Here is a 20785-nt window from a genome sequence, read left to right as displayed (position 1 = left end):
ATAACTCTCAACCCTGTTGTCCTTTCACACCCATTTTCAGGTTCTGGTTTATTAAATTAACAAACATTCAAAATCTATCCAGTTACTTCATTATCAGGTCACTCTGAGGCCTTTCCTGCCTGTAGTCTCATTCCTCAAGTTCCAAGTTTCCTCTACCGGAGTCTACTCACTCCCAGCAACCTCTGTACTCCATTCTAGTCTCCCTAAGGATCTCCTCTTCTCTCTAGCTTACTGCTGCTCTTCATAAGGCAAGGGTAGGCAACCTACGGCATGTGTGCCAAAGGCAGCACACGAGCTGATTTTCAGTGGCACTCACACTGCCCAGGTCCTGGCTACCAGTCTGGGGGCTCTGCATTTTAAGAAGATTCATTTAAAATTAAATTAAACATTTTAAAAATCTTATTTACTTTACATACAACAATAGTTTAGTTATATATTATATTCTAGAAAGACACCTTCTAAAAACATTAACGTGTATTACTGGCACGCGAAACCTTAAATTAGAGTGAATAAATGAAGACTCGGCACACCACTTCTGAAGGGTTGCCGACCCCTGTCATAAGGTAATCAGCTGATCCCCACTCAGGTGTGTCCCCTTAGTTACTAGGGTTGGCTGGCCCTAGCCCTCAAAGGGGCAAGCGACCCTGTTACAAAAAGCAAATGCTCCTACATCTGTGCATAAAGAAAAAAAATTCCAAGAATAGTTTAAGATTCAGAGAATGGGACATATTTCCTATTCCTAGCCTAATAAAGAAAGGATTACTGTTAAAAAGGGTAGTATAGTACAAGTGCTTTTTTTTTCAAAAAAAGTCATATGCATAATCATTCTATTGCAATTCTGTGTAGGTTTTTTTCAATGAGGTCTTTTCCATTGCATAGATGTAAAATAGAAAAAGAAGTTTCTTGTTTATGTGTAAACTCAGCTGTGTGTAATAAAGATTTTCTCTTTAAGTGGTGAATGCTTTTGGAATAACCCTAGATTTTATAGTGTGACTCTGCTTACACTTAACAGGCTCAATTTATAGAGTTGCTGAGTTTTATTAAACCATTTGATCTATGTTTCTGTTGACAAAAAAACCCTTCAATTTAAAATAATGATTGTGCAATATACAATAATTAAATGGCAGGGATATTAGGGACTGTCAAATAGGTTAATCTAAAACAGAACATGGCACAGGGGTCAGATAACTAGACTTATCTACAGATCTCAAAACCCTTCCTTTCCCCTCTGTCCATCAACTGCAACCAGGGCCGCCCAAAGGAAGGGGCAAGTGGGGTAATTTGCCCCAGGCCCCACAGGGGGCCCCACAAGAATATAGTATTCTATAGCATTGCAACTTTTTTATGGAAGGGCCCCCCAAATTTTTTTGCCCCAGGCCCCCTGAATCCTCTGGGCAGCCCTGACTGCAACAGACTCAATTCCTTCCTTCCATGTGACATTTTATACACTGGAGCTCCACTTGTAATCTCTCTCTCCCTTCTACATTTACATATTCATTGGGTAACACTGAATAAGGGTGTCATAACCTTAGTCCCAGATTTGGACCTTAGCGTCCAAAATATGGGGGTTAGCATGAAAACCTCCAAGCTTAGCTACCAGCTTGGACCTGGTACTTGCTGCCACCACCCAAAAAATTAGAGTCTTTTGGGGCACTCTGGTCCCCCTGAAAAACCTTCCCTGGGGACCCCAAGACCCAAATCCCTTGAGTCTCACAACAAAGGGAAATAATCCTTTTTCCCTTCCCCCCTCCAGGTGCTCCTGGAGAGATACACAGACACAAGCTCTGTGAATCCAAACAGAGTGACTCCCCCTCTCCGTTTCCAGTCCTGGAAACAAAAGCACTTTCCTCTTCACCCAGAGGAAATGCAAAATCAGGCTAGCAAATTCAACACACACAGATCTCCCCTGATTTCTTCCTCCCACCAATTCCCTGGTGAGTACAGACTCAATTTTCCTAAAATTTCCCAGTAAAGAAAACTTCAACAGGTCTTAAAAGAAAGCTTTATATAAAAAGAAAGAAAAATACATACAAATGGTCTCTCTGTATTAAGGTGACACAATACAGGGTCAATTGCTTAAAAGAATATTGAATAAACAGCCTTATTCAAAAAGAATACAAATCAAAGCACTCCAGCACTTATATTCATGCAAATACCAAAGAAAAGAAACCATATAACTTACTATCTGATCTCTTTGTCCTTACACTTAGAAACAGAAGATTAGAAAACAGAACTACTTCTCCAAAGCTCAGAGAAAGCAGGCAGACAGAAAACAAAGACTCAGACACAAACTTCCCTCCACCCAGAGTTGAAAAAATCCGGTTTCCTGATTGGTCCTCTGGTCAGGTGCTTCAGGTGAAAGAGACATTAACCCTTAGCTATCTGTTTATGACACGCCCCCCAAATTGCAGACAGTGGGGAAGCTCACTGGCGGCGATTTCCTTCTAGAACTTGAAAATAAACAGATTAATACAACACATGCACCTTTACATATACCCCTAAGTATATAACTAACAGACTTCTACATTTTAAGAACACTTTTTAACTACTGAATTCTGGGAAACTCTCACGGGAGAGTGCATCAGCTACTTTGTTAGAAGTTCCTGTGATGTGCTGAATTTCAAAATTAAAATCTTGGAGAGCTAAACTCCAACGAAGAAGTTTCTTGTTGTTGCCCTTGGCAGTATGAAGCCACTTTAGTGCAGCATGGTCAGTTTGTAGTACGTACTGCTTTCCTCTGGGCGTCTTTTTTGGGAAAGGGCCCAGAATATCCACAGCTACTCGCTGAAATGGGACCTCAATTATGGGGAGTGGCTGGAGAGGGGCCTTGACCTGGTCTTGAGGCTTACCCACTCTTTGGCATACCTCACAAGACCGGACATACTTGGCAACATCCTTGCCCATCCCCTCCCAGTGGAAGGACTTCCCCAACCGGTCCTTGGTTCTGTTCACCCCAGCATGGCCACTGGGATGATCATGGGCTAAGCTTAAGAGCTTCCCCCGGTACTTAGTTGGAACCATCAACTGTTTTTGCGGCTGCCATTCTTCCCGGTGTCCACCAGAAAGAATTTTCTTGTATAAAAGTCCTTGGTCTATAACAAACCGGGATCAATTAGAAGAGCTGAGAGGCGGTGGGGTGCTCCGTGCCGCCGCCCACGCTTTCTGAAGGCTGTCATCTGCTTCCTGCTCAGTCTGGAACTGTTCCCTTGAGGCTGGGGTCACCAGTTCTTCCTCAGACTGTGGACTTGGGCTTGGTCCTTCTGGAAGCGATGTAGGTGATGGGGTTGTTTCCGTTGCTGGTGAACCGCTCTCCGCGGGTGCACCTGAGGGTATTTCAGGCTCTGGTTGAGCCTTTTGGGTATGGCTGTCTGTTGCTTCTGTCAGTTGTGGCTCGCTGGCGCCCACTGGTGTTGAGTTTGAAGATGGGGTTGCAATTGCTGGTGCTGGTTGCTGTTCCAGTTCCGGGCCTGGGACTGGAGATGCTGTGGCTGTTTCAGTGGTAGGCATGGAATCCGGGTCCACTACCTCTGTCTGGGTCTCTGGTAACACAGACGGGGCCTCTGTGGACGGCTCAGGAACAGGAATGGGTCTGGAAGCTTGCCTGGTTTGGCTACGTGTAACCATTCCCACTCTCTTGGCCCGCCTCACCTGGTTGGCCAAGTCTTCCCCCAGTAGCATGGGGATAGGATAATTGTCATAGACTGCAAAAGTCCACATTCCTGACCAGCCTTTGTACTGGACAGGCAGTTGAGCTGTAGGCAAGTCTACAGCTTGTGACATGAAGGGGTAAATTGTAACTTTGGCCTTTGGGTTGATGAATTTGGGGTCAACGAAGGATTGGTGGATAGCTGACACTTGTGCCCCCGTGTCTCTCCACGCAGTAACCTTCTTTCCGCCCACTCTCAAATTTTCCCTTCGCTCCAAGGGTATTTGAGAGGCATCTGGGCCTGGGGATCTTTGGTGTGATGGTGGTGTAATGAATTGCACTCGCATGGTGTTCTTGGGACAGTTGGCCTTGATATGTCCCAGTTCATTACACTTAAAGCATCTTCCATCTGATGGGTCACTGGGCCGAGGTGAGTTACTGGAGACTGGTGAGGTGGAAGAGTAGGGTGTCTGTGGCTTTACTTGGGGGGTATGTGGGGTCTTTGGCTGTCCTTGGTTGTAGGGTTTATGGTCTGTGTGCCCCCTGGGGTATTCGTTCCCCTTGACCGTAGCTTTCTTGCTTTCTGCCAGTTCCATCCATTTGGCTCCAATCTCCCCCGCCTCAGCGAGATCTTTGGGTTTTCCATCTTGCATGTACCGTGTGATGTCTTCAGGAACACCATCCAAGAACTGCTCCATTTGTATGAGGAGGTGCAGTTCTTCCAAGGTTTGAACGTTGTTTCCTGTTATCCAGGCCTCATAGTTTTTTCCAATGTAGTAGGCGTGTTTGGGAAATGACACCTCTGGTTTCCACTTTTGGGTTCTGAAGCGCCGACGGGCATGATCTGGGGTTATCCCCATTCTGTATCTGGCCTTGGTTTGAAAAAGTTTATAGTCATTCATTTGCTGCTTAGGCATTTCAGCTGCCACCTCTGCTAAAGGTCCACTGAGCTGTGACCTTAATTCTACCATGTACTGGTCTTCGGGATGCTGTACCCAAGACAGGCTCTTTCAAAATTTTCCAAGAAGGCCTCGGTGTCATCCCCTGCCTTGTAGGTGGGAAATTTCCTGTGCTGTGGAGCAATAATTGGCGCCGGGTTGTTAGGGTTGGCTGGAGTCTGTTGCTTAGCCTTTTCTAATTCCATGGCCTGTTGGTGGGCTTCCCTCTGGAGTTCTATCTGTCTTCTGTGGGCTGCCTCTTCTTCTTCTAGTTTTCTTTTGTGTGCTGCCTCTTTGATTTGTTCTTCTCTTTCTTTCATCTCCATTTGTCGCCTATGTTCAGCTTCTTTGAATTGCTCTTCGGCCTTAATTTTTGCCTTAGAAGTCATGATTCCTGTTTTCTTGTGTTGGGGTGCCCTCCGGTGTTTATCCTCTGAACTGCAGGTTCTCTGTTGCCTCCTGAAGTCTGCCTAGCAACAGTGCCTTTAGCTAATCTTCAATGTTAAGTAAACCTGAAAAACCACTTTATTTGCATATATATAGTGCTGGTAATGACTCTCAATGGGAGTGCTATTGTGTGACAAAAGACTCTTAATAGCACCTTAATGATTTCTTGCTTAAGATGCAAGCTACAAACTGCCAGAGAGAGCAGAAAAAAAAATTCTCTCTGGTTCCCTTTTAAAACCAACTGTTTCTCTCTGCTAAAAAGCCCTTAGCAGAGAAAAGAAAAATATAATATTCCTACTGGCTTCTGGATTCTGTCTATCTCCCAACCGCTGCTACACCATGTCATAACCTTAGTCCCAGATTTGGACCTTAGCGTGAAAACCTCCAAGCTTAGCTACCAGCTTGGACCTGGTACTTGCTGCCACCACCCAAAAAATTAGAGTCTTTTGGGGCACTCTGGTCCCCCTGAAAAACCTTCCCTGGGGACCCCAAGACCCAAATCCCTTGAGTCTCACAACAAAGGGAAATAATCCTTTTTCCCTTCCCCCCTCCAGGTGCTCCTGGAGAGATACACAGACACAAGCTCTGTGAATCCAAACAGAGTGACTCCCCCTCTCCGTTTCCAGTCCTGGAAACAAAAGCACTTTCCTCTTCACCCAGAGGAAATGCAAAATCAGGCTAGCAAATTCAACACACACAGATCTCCCCTGATTTCTTCCTCCCACCAATTCCCTGGTGAGTACAGACTCAATTTTCCTAAAATTTCCCAGTAAAGAAAACTTCAACAGGTCTTAAAAGAAAGCTTTATATAAAAAGAAAGAAAAATACATACAAATGGTCTCTCTGTATTAAGGTGACACAATACAGGGTCAATTGCTTAAAAGAATATTGAATAAACAGCCTTATTCAAAAAGAATACAAATCAAAGCACTCCAGCACTTATATTCATGCAAATACCAAAGAAAAGAAACCATATAACTTACTATCTGATCTCTTTGTCCTTACACTTAGAAACAGAAGATTAGAAAACAGAACTACTTCTCCAAAGCTCAGAGAAAGCAGGCAGACAGAAAACAAAGACTCAGACACAAACTTCCCTCCACCCAGAGTTGAAAAAATCCGGTTTCCTGATTGGTCCTCTGGTCAGGTGCTTCAGGTGAAAGAGACATTAACCCTTAGCTATCTGTTTATGACAAAGGGTTTCAGTGGAACAGATTCTATTAAGTTCAATAAAGTGTGCTGCATTTGTGAGAATAGAGGCGGCTAAGTGAATTGGACTATTCCTGAGCCAGTATTGCATATACCTAGGTACAGAAGACTCAGATACAGTTTTCCCATCATTAGGTAGGAGTAAAGTAAATTCTTCTCTCATTTTTCTCCTCTTATGAATGTCCATAATATTTCTGCAGTAATAAAAATACCTGAATTATCAATGGTTCCAACAGCTTCTCCACTGTAAATGTCTGGATCTGAAGATCCTGAAGATCAATTTTCAATGTAACATTTGGCACTGCTGCTGACATGTCACCTGTATACAAAACAAAGATACAACAGTAAATAACAATGATTGGGACAGCAAGACTCATACTGGTATGGATCAAGGTACTTGGATAAGTGGAATGAGCATCAGGGCCTAGGCTACTATGGTATATGTGTCAACATAATATTCCTAACAAATATTTGGCACCTAGAACAGTGGTTCCCAAACTGGAGTTCACACAACATTACAAGGGAGTTGCCAGCAAAATTTCCCTAATGTCATCCAGAGGACCCCAGACATGGGAAGCAGCAGGTAGGATGCAGTTGCAGGGCAGACTTTCTACCTTTTTGTCTAGCACTTATAGTAAGAATTCTAGATTTTTACATAAATTTAAGTATTCTGGTATTGCCAAAAAAAATCCTGAGGATGCTTTTAAACAAGAAAATTAGGTTATTTGATTTAAATGCTGCAACACCAATATATGTAAAGATACAACACAGTATGCATCGTATAGGATTACCACCACCTTAGGGTCTGCTGTCAGGCCCCAATTCACGAAAGCATTTGAGCACATGCTTAATTTTAAGCACATGTTTAAATCCCATTGATTTTAGTGTGCCTTAAGCACATGCTTAAAACCAAACACATGTTTCAGTGCCCTCTCTCCCAGCCTAAAACAGGAGATAATAACTGTGCCAAAGCCCAAGTTATATAGGTTAAAGTTGCCTCTAAGAGAATTTGGGGAGGACATTAGTCCTCACTATAAAATGGAGAAGGCTACTTCTTGTGGGAGTTAATGCCCGTCAAGACATCTGTTGACATGATCATGAGCATTAAAACATCAGCTGTCTCCCTCCCCCTCTCCCATATTATTTATATTCACTTAGCAATTGGGACCACTAGTCCTGGACCATGACCCCAGAGTGCTAGGGGCTGTACAAACATGGAACAAAAAAAATTTGTTCCTTTCCCATACAGCATACAATAGAAGCATGAAAGTTTGTGCAACTTAAAATCTTCTGGCAACCCTACAGAAAAAAAAAATATCAAAACCAGACCTATCTAAAAGGTATTGCTCTCCAGTAGGACAGAATAAAACACTCATCTTTAATCTTTACTAACTCAGCAAAAGCTCATGTGAACCTATATCTAGATTGACTTTAATGTCCATGAAAGTTTTGCCATTTAGTCAAATGGGGCCAGGATTTCAGCCCTGGACTTTAATTTAGAAACAAAACTGGCTTTGGCATGACAGACATAAGAATGGCAAAAGTCAGGATTTCACATTAACATTGTCCCGAGGACACCACTTTACCTAGTGGCTGTGTTAAAAACTATTAAATCTATTGCTTTATTTGCATCTTTATCACTGTCAAAATTTACACCATTGAAAAGATGGATTAGTTCAGTACACAACATAGGCAACAACCATTGTTGGAGGCCCTTCTTTAAAATAATTGGTAGTAGAATCAGGATATTCTTCTGTTCTGGTGGAACTCTTGTTGTTCCATTAAAGTTACATTGGTCCCCCACATTTTTGGTTCATACCTGCTATTTGAAAATTTGAGAACGAATGACAACTATCAAAGACTACAAAAGCTGCACAAAGAGCAAACAATTTGTTTCATCCATCCTCCTAGGTTCCGTAAAGTTCTTATCCCCTTTTCATCTGTTTTTTCCATCTCCATTAACTTGAAATTGGCTATAATGTATATGCTGAAAAACAAGGTCGTTTAGATGATCCTCTTTTTCTTTTCTTTTCTTTTCTTTCATAGTTATTCACTATTAGTGAATTTAACACTTAGAATATATTTTAAAAAAACTATTTTTTTTTCTTTTAAGCCAAGAACAGTTCAGCAGAAGAGAAGTTTTCTCATGTTCTAGGCATTTTCTAGTCTTCACTGTGACAAAGTGGACTCTCTCTATCTGCTGTCCAGTGGAGGTAGCAAGGGAACAAGATGGTTTAGTACAATGGTGCTGAACCTTAGTCATGAATGCTTGAAATGGCACAATTCCTGTTCTAGTGGCACGTCCCCAAATAGACTTCCATAGTCTGAGCGGGACTGATATACCTGAGGTTATGTAGCTATGAAATCAAGATGCCTTTTGATTTGGTAGTGAATCTTTATATTTCAAAGCACTCTCTCTGTACAGACATCAGAAACCATCTTGTTTTCAGAGTTCAGTTTAGACTATCAGAGGAGACATCTACTATGTACACCCTCACCAACTTCACTTTTGTTCTTCTTGTTCTGCTGCTGTTAAATCTATAATAAGAGGTCCCACTGACTGCAAATATCTGTTTGCTCTTCATGTATTGAAAAAAAATCCAAGTACATAATGTTCTAACCCCAAAATGGATGTACAATGTTGAAGACGGGGCTATCGCAAGCCAAAGTGGAAGAGAGTACAGATACAACAGGCATCCACAAAGATGCTGGCTGTCAACCTGTCACTTTATTTTTGGGCACTAATGCTCAGAAAAGGTTCCCCCATCACAATATAAATAAGAAATACAAAACTTGCCTAGCATGCAGGTAAGTTACACACTACTGCTAAATTAGGGTTATTTCTGTCAATATTTGCAAGAAATCTAACAGTAACCTGGAAAATGGATTTTCATTCAGACAGTCACACAACCATTTTGCATTAAGGCATCTCATACAAGTTCTAAATATTAATACAAGGTCCTTTTTGACATATTAGTATGAAAGCTAATTCTAATATCGATGAGTTTATGGCTTCTAGAAACCTATTATCAGCTAGCCAGCCATGCATGTCGACTTCTGAAATAGATTCCACATCTGAACCTACATTTGACTCCTATTTAATGCTTCTTAAGCTGCCACTCCATGATAAATCAACAAAATTGGCTTTGTATAGAAGTTAAGCCCTGGGTTCAGCCTGACCATTGAAGTCCATGGGTTCTCTCCACTGTCTGAGAAAATTCAAATTCTTCTGCTGTTTTAGCATCAGAGAACAATAACGATTTCACACCCTTGAAAGGCCTGTTTTCTTCAACCTACCGAAATTCACTTTTTTTTTTTTTAGGATGGTGGAGGAACATGAGTGACCTGGCTTTCTGAAGTGTCTAGCCAAAATTTCAAACTGCATTTTCATTTTAAATTAAACAACCCAATCCACTTTTTATTATGCACAATGCTCCTTCCTGGTTTTTGCTTTGCCACTTTGAATTTATTTCCAAGGTTGGTTTCCCAAAACTGCAAGTCCAACATGAAGATCATCAGCGCTGTTGCAAATGGACAGTGTTAATTTTGTTCTGAATTCTTTCTTGGCAAGTCTGTACATCAGTTGCAAGGGGAAGCACCTCATGCTTCTATTGTCAGTTTGAAGAAATCACTGAAAGATGTTTTGGTTTATTTTCTCTTTGGACATACTCACGATTTAAGTTGTTCCTAGTGGAGTCACCTTAACTCAGTCAAAATGTGACAACACTGCTTAACTCAAAAAACACAGAAATAAAAAGCATTCACTCCTTGCCTGTTTGACAGCATGCTGCATCTCCCTTCATATTTATTCTCCTATAACAAATACTCGTCTTCAAGAGTGACTCGTCTTCATATTTTGCATATTCCTTGACAGGTTGGAGACTGTTATAAACATCCTAATTTTATTATGCCACCACTTGTTCTCATCTTCTTAAAGATTAGCTTGATCCAAAACTTTGGTTCTGAACAGTCTTCTTAGGGCATGTTATAAACCAGACTCAAGTTTTGAAGCTGAGAACTATCTCTATTTGTTGTTGCAACCCCTTGCTACTACCAATTTGTCTAATAAACTGACTGCTTAGAGCCAGATCAAATCCCTATTAAGGCAATGGTAGTCCTCTAGGTCTGGACTTTATATTGTTGAAATTAGTGGAAAATGTGTGGCAAAATCCCCAGCACTTCTCTGAAAATCTCAATCATATATTCTAAGCTACAGTAAAACAACTTAACACTTAGAGATTTCTGGAAAGTAGTCTTTTGTAGCATGCCTCTTTCTTACAAAAAGGAATTCCTCTAAAAGTGGCTTCGATAACTGCAAAACCTTAACAAATTAGCACGACGGTTGCCAGTTTAGGTTGGACGTATTCCTGGAGGTTTCATCCCATGACAATCTTTAATAAAAGATTATTTTTTAATTCCTGGAGAATCCAGGGCAATCCTGGACAGTTGGCAACCCTAGTTAGTACAGTTTTCACAGTATTGCTTACAAGCTATTTTGAATCCTCAGCTGTGCCCCACAGAAGTATTCATAACATTCTATGTTTTCACTATCATTTTTATGTTATTAATTATTAGTATTCTTGTGGATTAGAAACATATCAGGGCAATAAAAAGGAAAGTATAGAGGCAATCAGGGAAAATACTTAAGACACTTTCTGATATTTGTAACTTAAGGAGAACTGCTTGTGCTTGTAACTGGAGCTATATTGCCCCTTTGCTAAGCAAACTACTTTTCCAGGTGTGCATTTCTTGAGAACACTGAGATCACAGCCCATTGTTTAATAAAAACAAAATATCTACTCTAGTATAGTATGCCCTTTGGACACAATAGGGCTCTTGGTTATAAGATACTTTGATGCAAAGCTACTATAATTTGGAACTTAGATATATTAATCTATACAGAAGTCAATTTCACTAGTGTATTGCAACATCTTAGAACGTTAGACATGACTTTCAGGTGTCATGGAGATAGAGTATTTCAGTCTCAGTGGAACAAAAACCAATAACCTGCACTCATACACAACAGCACACTTTAAGCTAAGTGCTAATTTTTGTTGTGTCTTCTTATTACGAACTGTGTCTAAATTGGCAAAGTTCTGCATTTCAGTGAATAAAAGAATGGAGCGTCAGGTTGGAAATAAAGAAAAGCAAGAAAGCTTTCTGCAGCCTAAAGTAAAATTCAACTATAAAAATTATAATTGTTAGACAAGCTCTAAGTACAATCAGTACTCTGTAATTTAAATAAAATAATGTAATGACAGAAAATGGCTCCAAAAATACAGCTAACCTTTCTAATATATAATCATTAGAATTTTGTTTATTGTTAAAATCACTAATTGTACTTACAAGATAATAACATAACTCACCTATCTCAAAACAAACAGTCCACAGTCAGGCACTAAATCAACTGTATAAACACAAGAAAAATTGCTTAGAACTTCAGTACAACTATTATGGCTCATGGTGCAGATGCAAGCTGATGGCCTGACAAGCACTCTAGTGTATTTCAGGATGACTGACAGGGCACAGTGGCTGCTGGTGGGGGTTGGGCATCCTTAAAGCTATATACTAATGTAGAAATATGTCAGATATAATTAAAAATGGAACAGTATCCTTGTAATTTTTTTGGAACAACTACTGGTTATATATATGGAATATATTTTTGCCATGACTTCTGGTGTATAGTCTCTTAATTTTCTGAATCATTATTCTTTCTTTTTCCATAGTCTGGTTATATGACAACCTCTGTCTCAATGCCATGACTCAGGCATTCAAGCTGGACAGCAAAGGAATTCATAAAGATATTAACACATTTGTAGGCTCAATTATTTTTCCCTTTCTCAGTCATACGGCATCCCATGGGATGTATTCATTCATAATGGATTTCAGGAAGGCAGATTTTGGTAAACTCAGAGAGATGATAGGTAAGGTCCCATGGGAATCAAGACTGAGGGGAAAAACAACTGAGGATAGTTGGCAGTTCTTCAAAGGGACACTATTAAGGGCCCAAAAGCAAGCTATTCCGATGGGTAGGAAAGATAGAAAATGTGGCAAAAGACCACCCTGGCTTAACCACGAGATCTTGCATGACCTACAAAATAAAAAGGAGTCATATAAAAAATGGAAACTAGGTCAGATTACAAAGGATGAATATAGGCAAACAACACAGGAATGCAGGGGCAAGATTAAAAAGGCAAAGGCACAAAATGAGCTCAGACTAGCTATGGGAATAAAGGGAAACATGAAGACTTTTTATCAATACATTAGAAGCAAGAGGAAGACCAAGGACAGGGTATCCCACTGCTCAGTGAGGAGGAAGAAACAGTAACAGGAAACTTGGAAATGGCAGAGATGCTTAATGACTTCTTTGTTTCAGTCTTCACTGAGAAGGCTGAAGGAATGTCTAACATAGTGAATGCTTATGGGAAGGGGGTAGGTTTAGAAGATAAAATAAAAAAAGAGCAAGTTAAAAATCACTTAGAAAAGTTAGATGCCTGCAAGTCACCATGGCCTGATGAAATGCATCCTAGAATACTCAAGGAGTTAATAGAGGAGGTATCTGAGCCTCTAGCTATTATCTTTGGAAAGTCATGGGAGATAGGAGAGATTCCAGAAGACTGGAAAAGGGCAAATATAGTGCCCATCTATAAAAAGGGAAATAAAAACAACCCAGGAAACTACAGACCAGTTAGTTTAACTTCTGTGCCAGGGAAGATAATGGAGCAAGTAATTAAAGAAATCATCTGCAAACACTTGGAAGGTGGTGAGGTGATAGGGAATAGCCAGCATGGATTTGTAAAGAACAAATTATATCAAACCAATCTGATAGCTTTCTTTGATAGGATAACGAGTCTTGTGGATAAGGGAGAAGTGGTGGATGTGGTATACCTAGACTTTAGTAAGGCATTTGATATGGTCTCGCATGATATCCTTATCAATAGACTAGGCAAATACAATTTAGATGGGGCTACTATAAGGTGGGTGCATAACTGGCTGGATAACCATACTCAGAGAGTAGTTATTAATGGCTCCCAATTCTGCTGGAAAGGTATAACAAGTGGGGTTCCGCAGGGGTCTGTTTTGGGACAGGCTCTGTTCAATATCTTCATCAACAACTTAGATGTTGGCATAGAAAGTACGCTTATTAAGTTTGCAGACGATACCAAACTGGGAGGGATTGCAACTGCTTTGGAAGACAGGGTCAAAATTCAAAATGTTCTAGACAAATTGGAGAAATGGTCTGAGGTAAACCGGATGAAGTTCCATAAAGACAAATGCAAAGTGCTCCACTTAGGAAGGAACAATCAGTTTCACACATAGAGTGGGAAGAGACTGTCTAGGAAGGAGTATGGCAGAAAGAGATCTAGGGGTCATAGTGGACCACATGCTAAATATGAGTCAATAGTGTGATACTGTTGCAAAAAAAGAAAATGTGATTCTGGGATGCATTAACAGGTGTGTTGTAAACAAGACACAAGAAGTCATTCTTCTGCTCTACTCTGCGCTGGTTAGGCCTCAGCTGGAGTATTGTGTCCAGTTCTGGGCACTGCATTTCAAGAAAGATGTGGAGAAATTGGAGAGGGTCCAGAGAAGAGCAACAAGAATGATTAAAGATCTAGAGAACATGACCTATGAAGGAAGGCTGAAAGAATTGGGTTTATTTAGTTTGGAAAAGAGAAGACTGAGAGGGGAAATGATAGCAGTTTTCAGGTATCTAAAAGGGTGTCACCAGGAGGAGGGAGAAAACTTGTTCACCTTAGCCTCTAATGATAGAACAAGAAGCAATGGGCTTAAACTGCAGCAAGGGAGATTTAGGTTGGACATTAGGAAAAAGTTCCTAACTGTCAGGGTAGTTAAACACTGGAATAAATTGCCTAGGGAGGTTGTGGAATCTCCATCTCTGGAGATATTTAAGAGTAGTTAGATAAATGTCTATCAGGGATGGTCTAGACAGTATTTGGTCCTGCCATGAGGCAGGGGACTGGACTCGATGACCTCTCGAGGTCCCTTCCAGTCCTAGAGTCTATGAATAAAATATATGCCTTATGCCTATTTCTATAAAGGAAGAGACGCTACAAGGAAACACTACTGAGCTTCAACCTTATACCAGTTTCACCAACAGCAAAGTAATCTGGCCGGGATGCATTTTTAATGACTATCATGTGCTTTCCTTTTTAAACCTGGAGATTGTTCTCCTGAATGGATCTTTATTTCCTAGAATTTGTATCCTGAACTGATGTTCATCTTCTAACACCTGGCTAGTCATTCTCAGCTCAGAAAATGAATGAGATTTAGTAGCAGACATCACAGTTCCATCAATCAGACACCAGAGATTGCTTGCTGAAAGCATTATACTTGCTACATTTCATTCCTGTAAATATAGGAGATTTCCTCTAAAGAACGAGAAACAAGAGACTGGGGAAAAGCACATGAAACATCTGATCCCTCAAAAAGATGAAGCCTGGCAGAAGTATATTTAAGAGCTAATTAGTAAAATAAAACATCTTATTAATTTTAAGATTTTTATACATAGCAACATCCACTGATGTCAGCACAGCTCTGGGAACAATATTTGTTAATCCTTCTGCTACACAATCAGCATAGCAAACAAGTCATATTTTAGAGAAGTCATAAAATTAACTTCAATGGAGCTATACCTATTTACACCATATAAGGATCTGGTCCATTTAACATTGTCCGTTCAATCTGCTATGTTGCCTAAACCAATGGCCAATATTAGATATTTCAGGGGAAGATGAAAAACTCCATATTCCACCTAGCCAATTATTCAATTATGTATATAAAAAGTATTACATCCTAAAATCATTACATTTGGTTACTCCTTGTCATTAGCAAGCATTGCCTTCTAGTCAGATGGGCTATCTCAAAGAGAGCACAACAAAATGTATGTCAGAGGCTTGAGGAAGGTCTCAATGCAGATACAAGTTAATAAAAAAAAATTGTCTTATGCCAAAATCTAACAGTGTATAATCACACTGTTAATGGAATGATAGTATTTTATAAGTCCCACCAACCCTACCAACAAGCTTGCTGTGATGCACCCACAGTTAATGTGCATTGCACCATAACAAGATACAAATCAAATACCAAAAAACTAACAAAACTAAGGGGCAGGGGGGAAATAAGGTTTCTACACAAAGGGTGAAATCTTGGCTCCATTTGTCATAAGCAGATAGCAAAGGGTTAATGTTCTTTTACCTGGAAAGGAGTAACCTGAAACACCTGACCAGATGACCAATCAGGAAACAAGACTTTTTCAAATCTGGGTGGAGGGAAGTTTGTGTGTGAGTTCTTTGTCTTGTGTCTGACCCTCTCGGCTATGAGAGTGATTTTTCTATCTCCAGCTTTCTAATCTTCTGTTTCCCAGTTGTGAGTACAAAGAGATAAGACAGTAGGTTTATATTGTTTGGTTTTTTGTATTTACATGTGTGTAGTTGCTGGAATGTGTTAAATTGTATTCTTTGTGGATAAGGCTGTTTATTCATATTTCTTTTAAGCAATTGACCCTGTATTTGTCACCTTAATACAGAGAGACCATTTTTATGTATTTTTCTTTCTTTTTATATAAAGCTTTCTTTTTAAGACCTGTTGGAGTTTTCTTTAGAGGGGGACTCCAGGGAATTGAGTCTGTAGCTCACCAGGGAATTGGTGGGAGGAAGAAGTCAGGGGGAATATTTACTAAGATTTACTAAGCCTGACTTTGCATGCCCTCTGGGTAAGGGGGAAGAGAGATTAGCTATCTCGGTCTGGATTGGAAACAGGGAGGGTGGAATCCCTCTGTTTAGATTCACGGAGCTTGCTTCTGTGTATCTCTCCAGGAACCCAGGGAGGGAACACCTGGAAGGGAGAAGGGGGGGGAAATGGTTTATTCCCCTTTGTGGTAAGACTCAAGGAATTTGGGTCTTGGGGTCCCCAGGGAAGGTTGTTGGGGGGACCAGAGTGCCCCAAAACACTCTAATTTTTTGGGTGGTGGCAGCTTTACCAGGTCCAAGCTGGTAACTAAGCTTGGAGGTTTTCATGCTAACACCCATATTTTGGACGCTGAGGTCCAAATCTGAGAATATGTTATGACACCATTGAAGTCAGTCAATGAAATATTCAAAGGACAGCTCCAGTTGACTTCAGTTGCAGTTGTGAGTACAGAGCACCTCAGCAAATGTAGTCCTAGATGTCTTATAAGGGTACTCAGAAAACGAGGATCACATAATTAGTGGCCAGTTATGCAGAATGGGTTTAGAGGCATCATACAGGAACTCTGGGACAGAGACAGGTATAGAGTGCTGCCCCAGAGAATTGGATTCAACTGCCTTAACTATTCATAGATTCCAAGTCCTGAAGAGACAATTGTGATAGTCTAGGCTTCCTTCCTGTATAACACATGCTATAGAGCTTCCCCCAAAACAATTCTTCTAGCATATTTTTTAGAAAAAAACATCCAATCATGATTTTAAAATGGTCAGTGATGAAGAATACATCTTAGTAAATTGCCCTTAATGTCAGAAAATTATGCCTTATTTCTAGTCTGCATTTCTCTATCTTCACCTTCCAGCCATTAGATGGTGTTAGACCTTTCTCTGCTACATTGAAAAGTCCATTATTAAATATTTGTTTCCCACATACGCACTTAGACTAATCAAGTCACCCCTTAGCTTTCTCCTTGTTGAGCTCCTTGAGACTATTTGGCTTAATCATTATAAGGTATGTTTTCTAATCCTTTAATCATTCTTGTGACTCTACTCTGAAAACTCCAATTTATCAACATCCTTCTTGAATTGTTGGCACCAGAACCAGACAGTATTCCAGCAGTGGTTGCACCAATGCAAAATTCAGAAGTAAAATAACCTCTCTATTCCCACTCAAAATTTTCCTATTTATGTATGCAGGAATACATTAACTCTTTTGGCCACAGCATAAATTTGGGAGTTTATTTTCATCTGATTATTCACCATGATCCCCAAATCTTTTTCAGACTGTCCACTTCCCAGGATAGGGTCCCCCACTCTGCAAATATGACCTACATTCTTTGTTCCAGAGGTGGACATTTACCCATACTGAAAGTCATATTCATTCCTTGCACCCAATTTACCAAGCTATTCAGCTCACTCTCTATCAGTGACCTGTCCTCTTCATTATTTACTACTCCCTCAATTTTGGGGTCACCTACAAACTTTATCAGTGATGATGTTATGTCTTCTTCCAAGTCACTGATAACAATGTTAAATAGTCCAGGGCACAAGACTGATTCCTGAAGGACTCCACTGGAAACACATCTACTCAGTAAAAATTCCCTGTTTACAATTATATTTTAGACCTATCAGTAAGCATATTTTTAATTCATTTAATGTGTGCCATGTTCATTTCACGTCACTCTAGTGAATCTGTTGTATGGTACCAAGTCCAACACCTTAGGAAAAAGAGTCTAAATTTACTATGTCAGTACCATTACATTCATCAACCAAACTTATAAACTCAAAAAATTATAAGTTAGACAGAATCGGTTTTCCATAAGCCCATATTGATTTGCATTAGTTATATTATCTTCTAATTCTTCATTAAACTGAGTCCCATATCAGCCTCTCCATTATTTTGCCCAAGATAGATACCAAGCCTATAACTACCTGGGTCATCCTGTGTACCATTTTTAAAATTTGGCATCTTAGTTTTCTTCCAGTCTTCTGGAACTTTCCCACTACTCCAAAAACTTACTGGGGGGGAACAACATTAATAGTCCAGCAAGTTCCTCAGCCAGCTCTTTTAGAACTCTTGGATGTAAGTTGCCTGAACCTGCTAATTTAAAAATTTCTAACTTTAGTAGCTGATGTTTAACAGCCTTCAGATACACTAGCAGAATGGAAAGAGTGTTACTACCACCACGTGATGAGACTATATAATTATTTTTCCCCCAAATAGAAAACAAATATTATTGAACACTTCTGCCTTTTCTGCATTATTTATAAATCTACCATTTCCATCTAGTAGTGGATCAATAGTATAGTCAGGATTCTTCTTGTTCCTAATATACTTTAAAACTCCTTATTGTCCTTTCCACTGTTGGCCATAGATTTCTCCTTGTGTCCCTTTGCTTCCCTTATCAATTTTCTATAATTCCTAATTTCTGATTTAATATTAATGAGTCTCAGCTTCCACTCTCTCCTATTTGTTATATATTTATATGGGATCATCCTTACTCTGCCTGCAACGTCCCAAATTTAACTGAGTTGATCAAAGAGACATGTTCACAAGAACTCAATTTGAAAATCATCCTATTCCTTGATTTATTGAGCTATCAAATGTCATTGAGTTACAGTCTTGTAGCCTAGTAGAAGCTCCCTCAGTTGGGAATTATGGTGATGGGTGAGTCTGCACGCCACAAAAATATATTACCTACTTTTAAGTTTTCATGTTATAGGCATCAATGTATTCTCATTTCCGACCTTTAGCCAAGTACTGCTGACTTCTGATGCTAATAAGCAGTTCAAGGAGAATGAAGCCCTGCCTTTCATTTCAATATACATTCTTCTGCATGCATCCAAGTAATATGTTCAACATTGGGTTTAACTTTCACATACTCCTATACCTACCTATTTCAAAGTTACTCTATTACATCATTTCTAATAAAGTAAGCTAATGTCACTTCTCCCTCAGTACACTTTGTGTCAATACATTGCATGTCTAGATGCAGGAGTTAACAGTGAGTTGTGAAATCCAGTCTGTGTTGTATTTATTCCTACATGATGATAATCCTACAATCTGCCCAGATACAGAGTTTTTGGCTTTCAGTTTGTCAATCAGTTTCTGAGGAGCAACCCAGAGCATTCCCAAAGAGTACATCATGATCCTGATGCTGGAATCCTTACTCAGGCAAGCCTTCCATTGAAATATAACCATAAGAATCTGTGGTCTTGGTTCTACCACCATTACACCAATATTACACAAGTATAGCTGCATTGAAGTCAATAGAGTTATGCTGGATATATACCAACGTAAATGAGAACAGCATCAAGCAATGTATCTAAGGGATGCTTTAATAGTTATGTTCATAATGTTTCCCTTAGACACACATATAATGGTCTAGGAACTTTTTAACCAGAACTGAGCAAATAACTATTTTTTCAATTCAGTGGCCAAACAAAAAAAAATCCCCCAAAATTTGTTTTGTGTCAATCCAAAACCAAAATTTCAGTTTTTCCCCTCAAACAAAACAAAATTATTTTGAGTCAAACAAAACATTGCTTAATCTAAAACAAAAAAAGTTGATGGTTTTATTCCTGGATTTTTTCAAATCCTTGAGTTTTTTTAAATAAATCTAGCTAAACTTTGAACATTTTGAAATTAAACATCAAAACAAAATAGTTCAATTTAAACATTGTTTTTGTCTTTTTTTAAGCCAAAACCTTTTGCAAATTGTTTGTCAGTCTAAAACTGTATTTTTTGGCAAATAAGCTATTTGTCTAAAAAAAAAAGTTCACCCAGCTCTACCTTTCAGTAGCAATATTTGAGCTATTTAAGTAACATTTGCCTCAAAGAAAGAAATATGGGGTGACATGGGGACGATACACATTCAGGAAGCAGCATGCATTGGCCTCTTTTGTACTCATGAAGTCTTTCATTTTCGAAGACTCCCAGTGAAATGAACTGGCCTGTTATTTTTCACTACATGTATTAGGTTCAGGTATTGATCAAATGCTCCACACGTTCTTGGGTGCTAGGCGGTTTTTGGGTGGCTGGTTGTACTGTGCTGATAACAATAGGCAGAGGATGTTTGCATCCAAGCCCCTCTTCTTTTTTTTAAAGTATTCCTATCTTTAACAAGGACCAGAGAGATTGTTTAAAGGAAGTTCAAGTTGACCTTATACTAAACATAGCTTATTCTTCACCTCAACAAAAGTCACATGTATTTACTACAGTAATATATGATGTAACGTTAACTTGAAACTCAGAGGAAGGAGTCTTTAAACATTCTTTTTATGAAATTATCACCACACATCTTTATATTATGGTCGCTAGTTTTCATACTGTGATGTTATTCCATTTAGTAAACATATCTTCATCTTCATTAGTCCATTGTAATGAATTAAAAATCATGTTTTTCATTCTCCTTGTACAGCTGCTACTCTTCACAATAGATTTCCTTGTGTCTCACATTCATGGGCTACAGTAGCCTACTTCTTTGTCAAGTGCCAGTTTTGCATGATCTAGCTTCAGATTGATCTAATCCAGAGGTCGGCAACCTTTCAGAAGTGGTGTGCCAAGTCTTCATTTATTCACTCTAATTTAAGGTTTCGCCTGCCACTAATACATTTTAACATTTTTAGAAGGTCTCTTTCTCTAAGTCTATAATATATAACTAAACCATTGTTATATGTAAAGTAAATAAGGTTTTTAAAATGTTTAAGAAGCTTCATTTAAAATTAAATTAAAATGCAGGGCCCCCTGGACTGGTGGCAGGACCCGCATAGTGTGAGTGCCACTGAAAATCAGCTCATGTGCCACCTTTGGCATGCGTGCCATAGGCAGGGCCGGT

The 20785-nt window shown here is 39.6% G+C and overlaps 1 protein-coding gene across 1 annotated transcript in view; it reads right to left on the bottom strand.

The window, feature by feature from the left end:
- Positions 1-11710, bottom strand: part of CTNNA3 (catenin alpha 3) — a 987819-nt gene extending 976109 nt beyond the window's left edge. The window contains 2 exon segments of the mRNA XM_030569668.1: positions 6453-6559; positions 11607-11710. Of these exon segments, the coding sequence (XP_030425528.1) occupies positions 6453-6554 (102 nt within the window). The 5' untranslated portion in view covers positions 6555-6559; positions 11607-11710.
- Positions 11711-20785: the final 9075 nt, after the last annotated feature.

Source organism: Gopherus evgoodei, chromosome 7 (assembly GCF_007399415.2).
Source record: "Gopherus evgoodei ecotype Sinaloan lineage chromosome 7, rGopEvg1_v1.p, whole genome shotgun sequence".
NCBI classification, from domain to species: Eukaryota; Metazoa; Chordata; order Testudines; family Testudinidae; genus Gopherus; species Gopherus evgoodei.
This window is presented reverse-complemented; position numbering and strand designations above follow the sequence as displayed.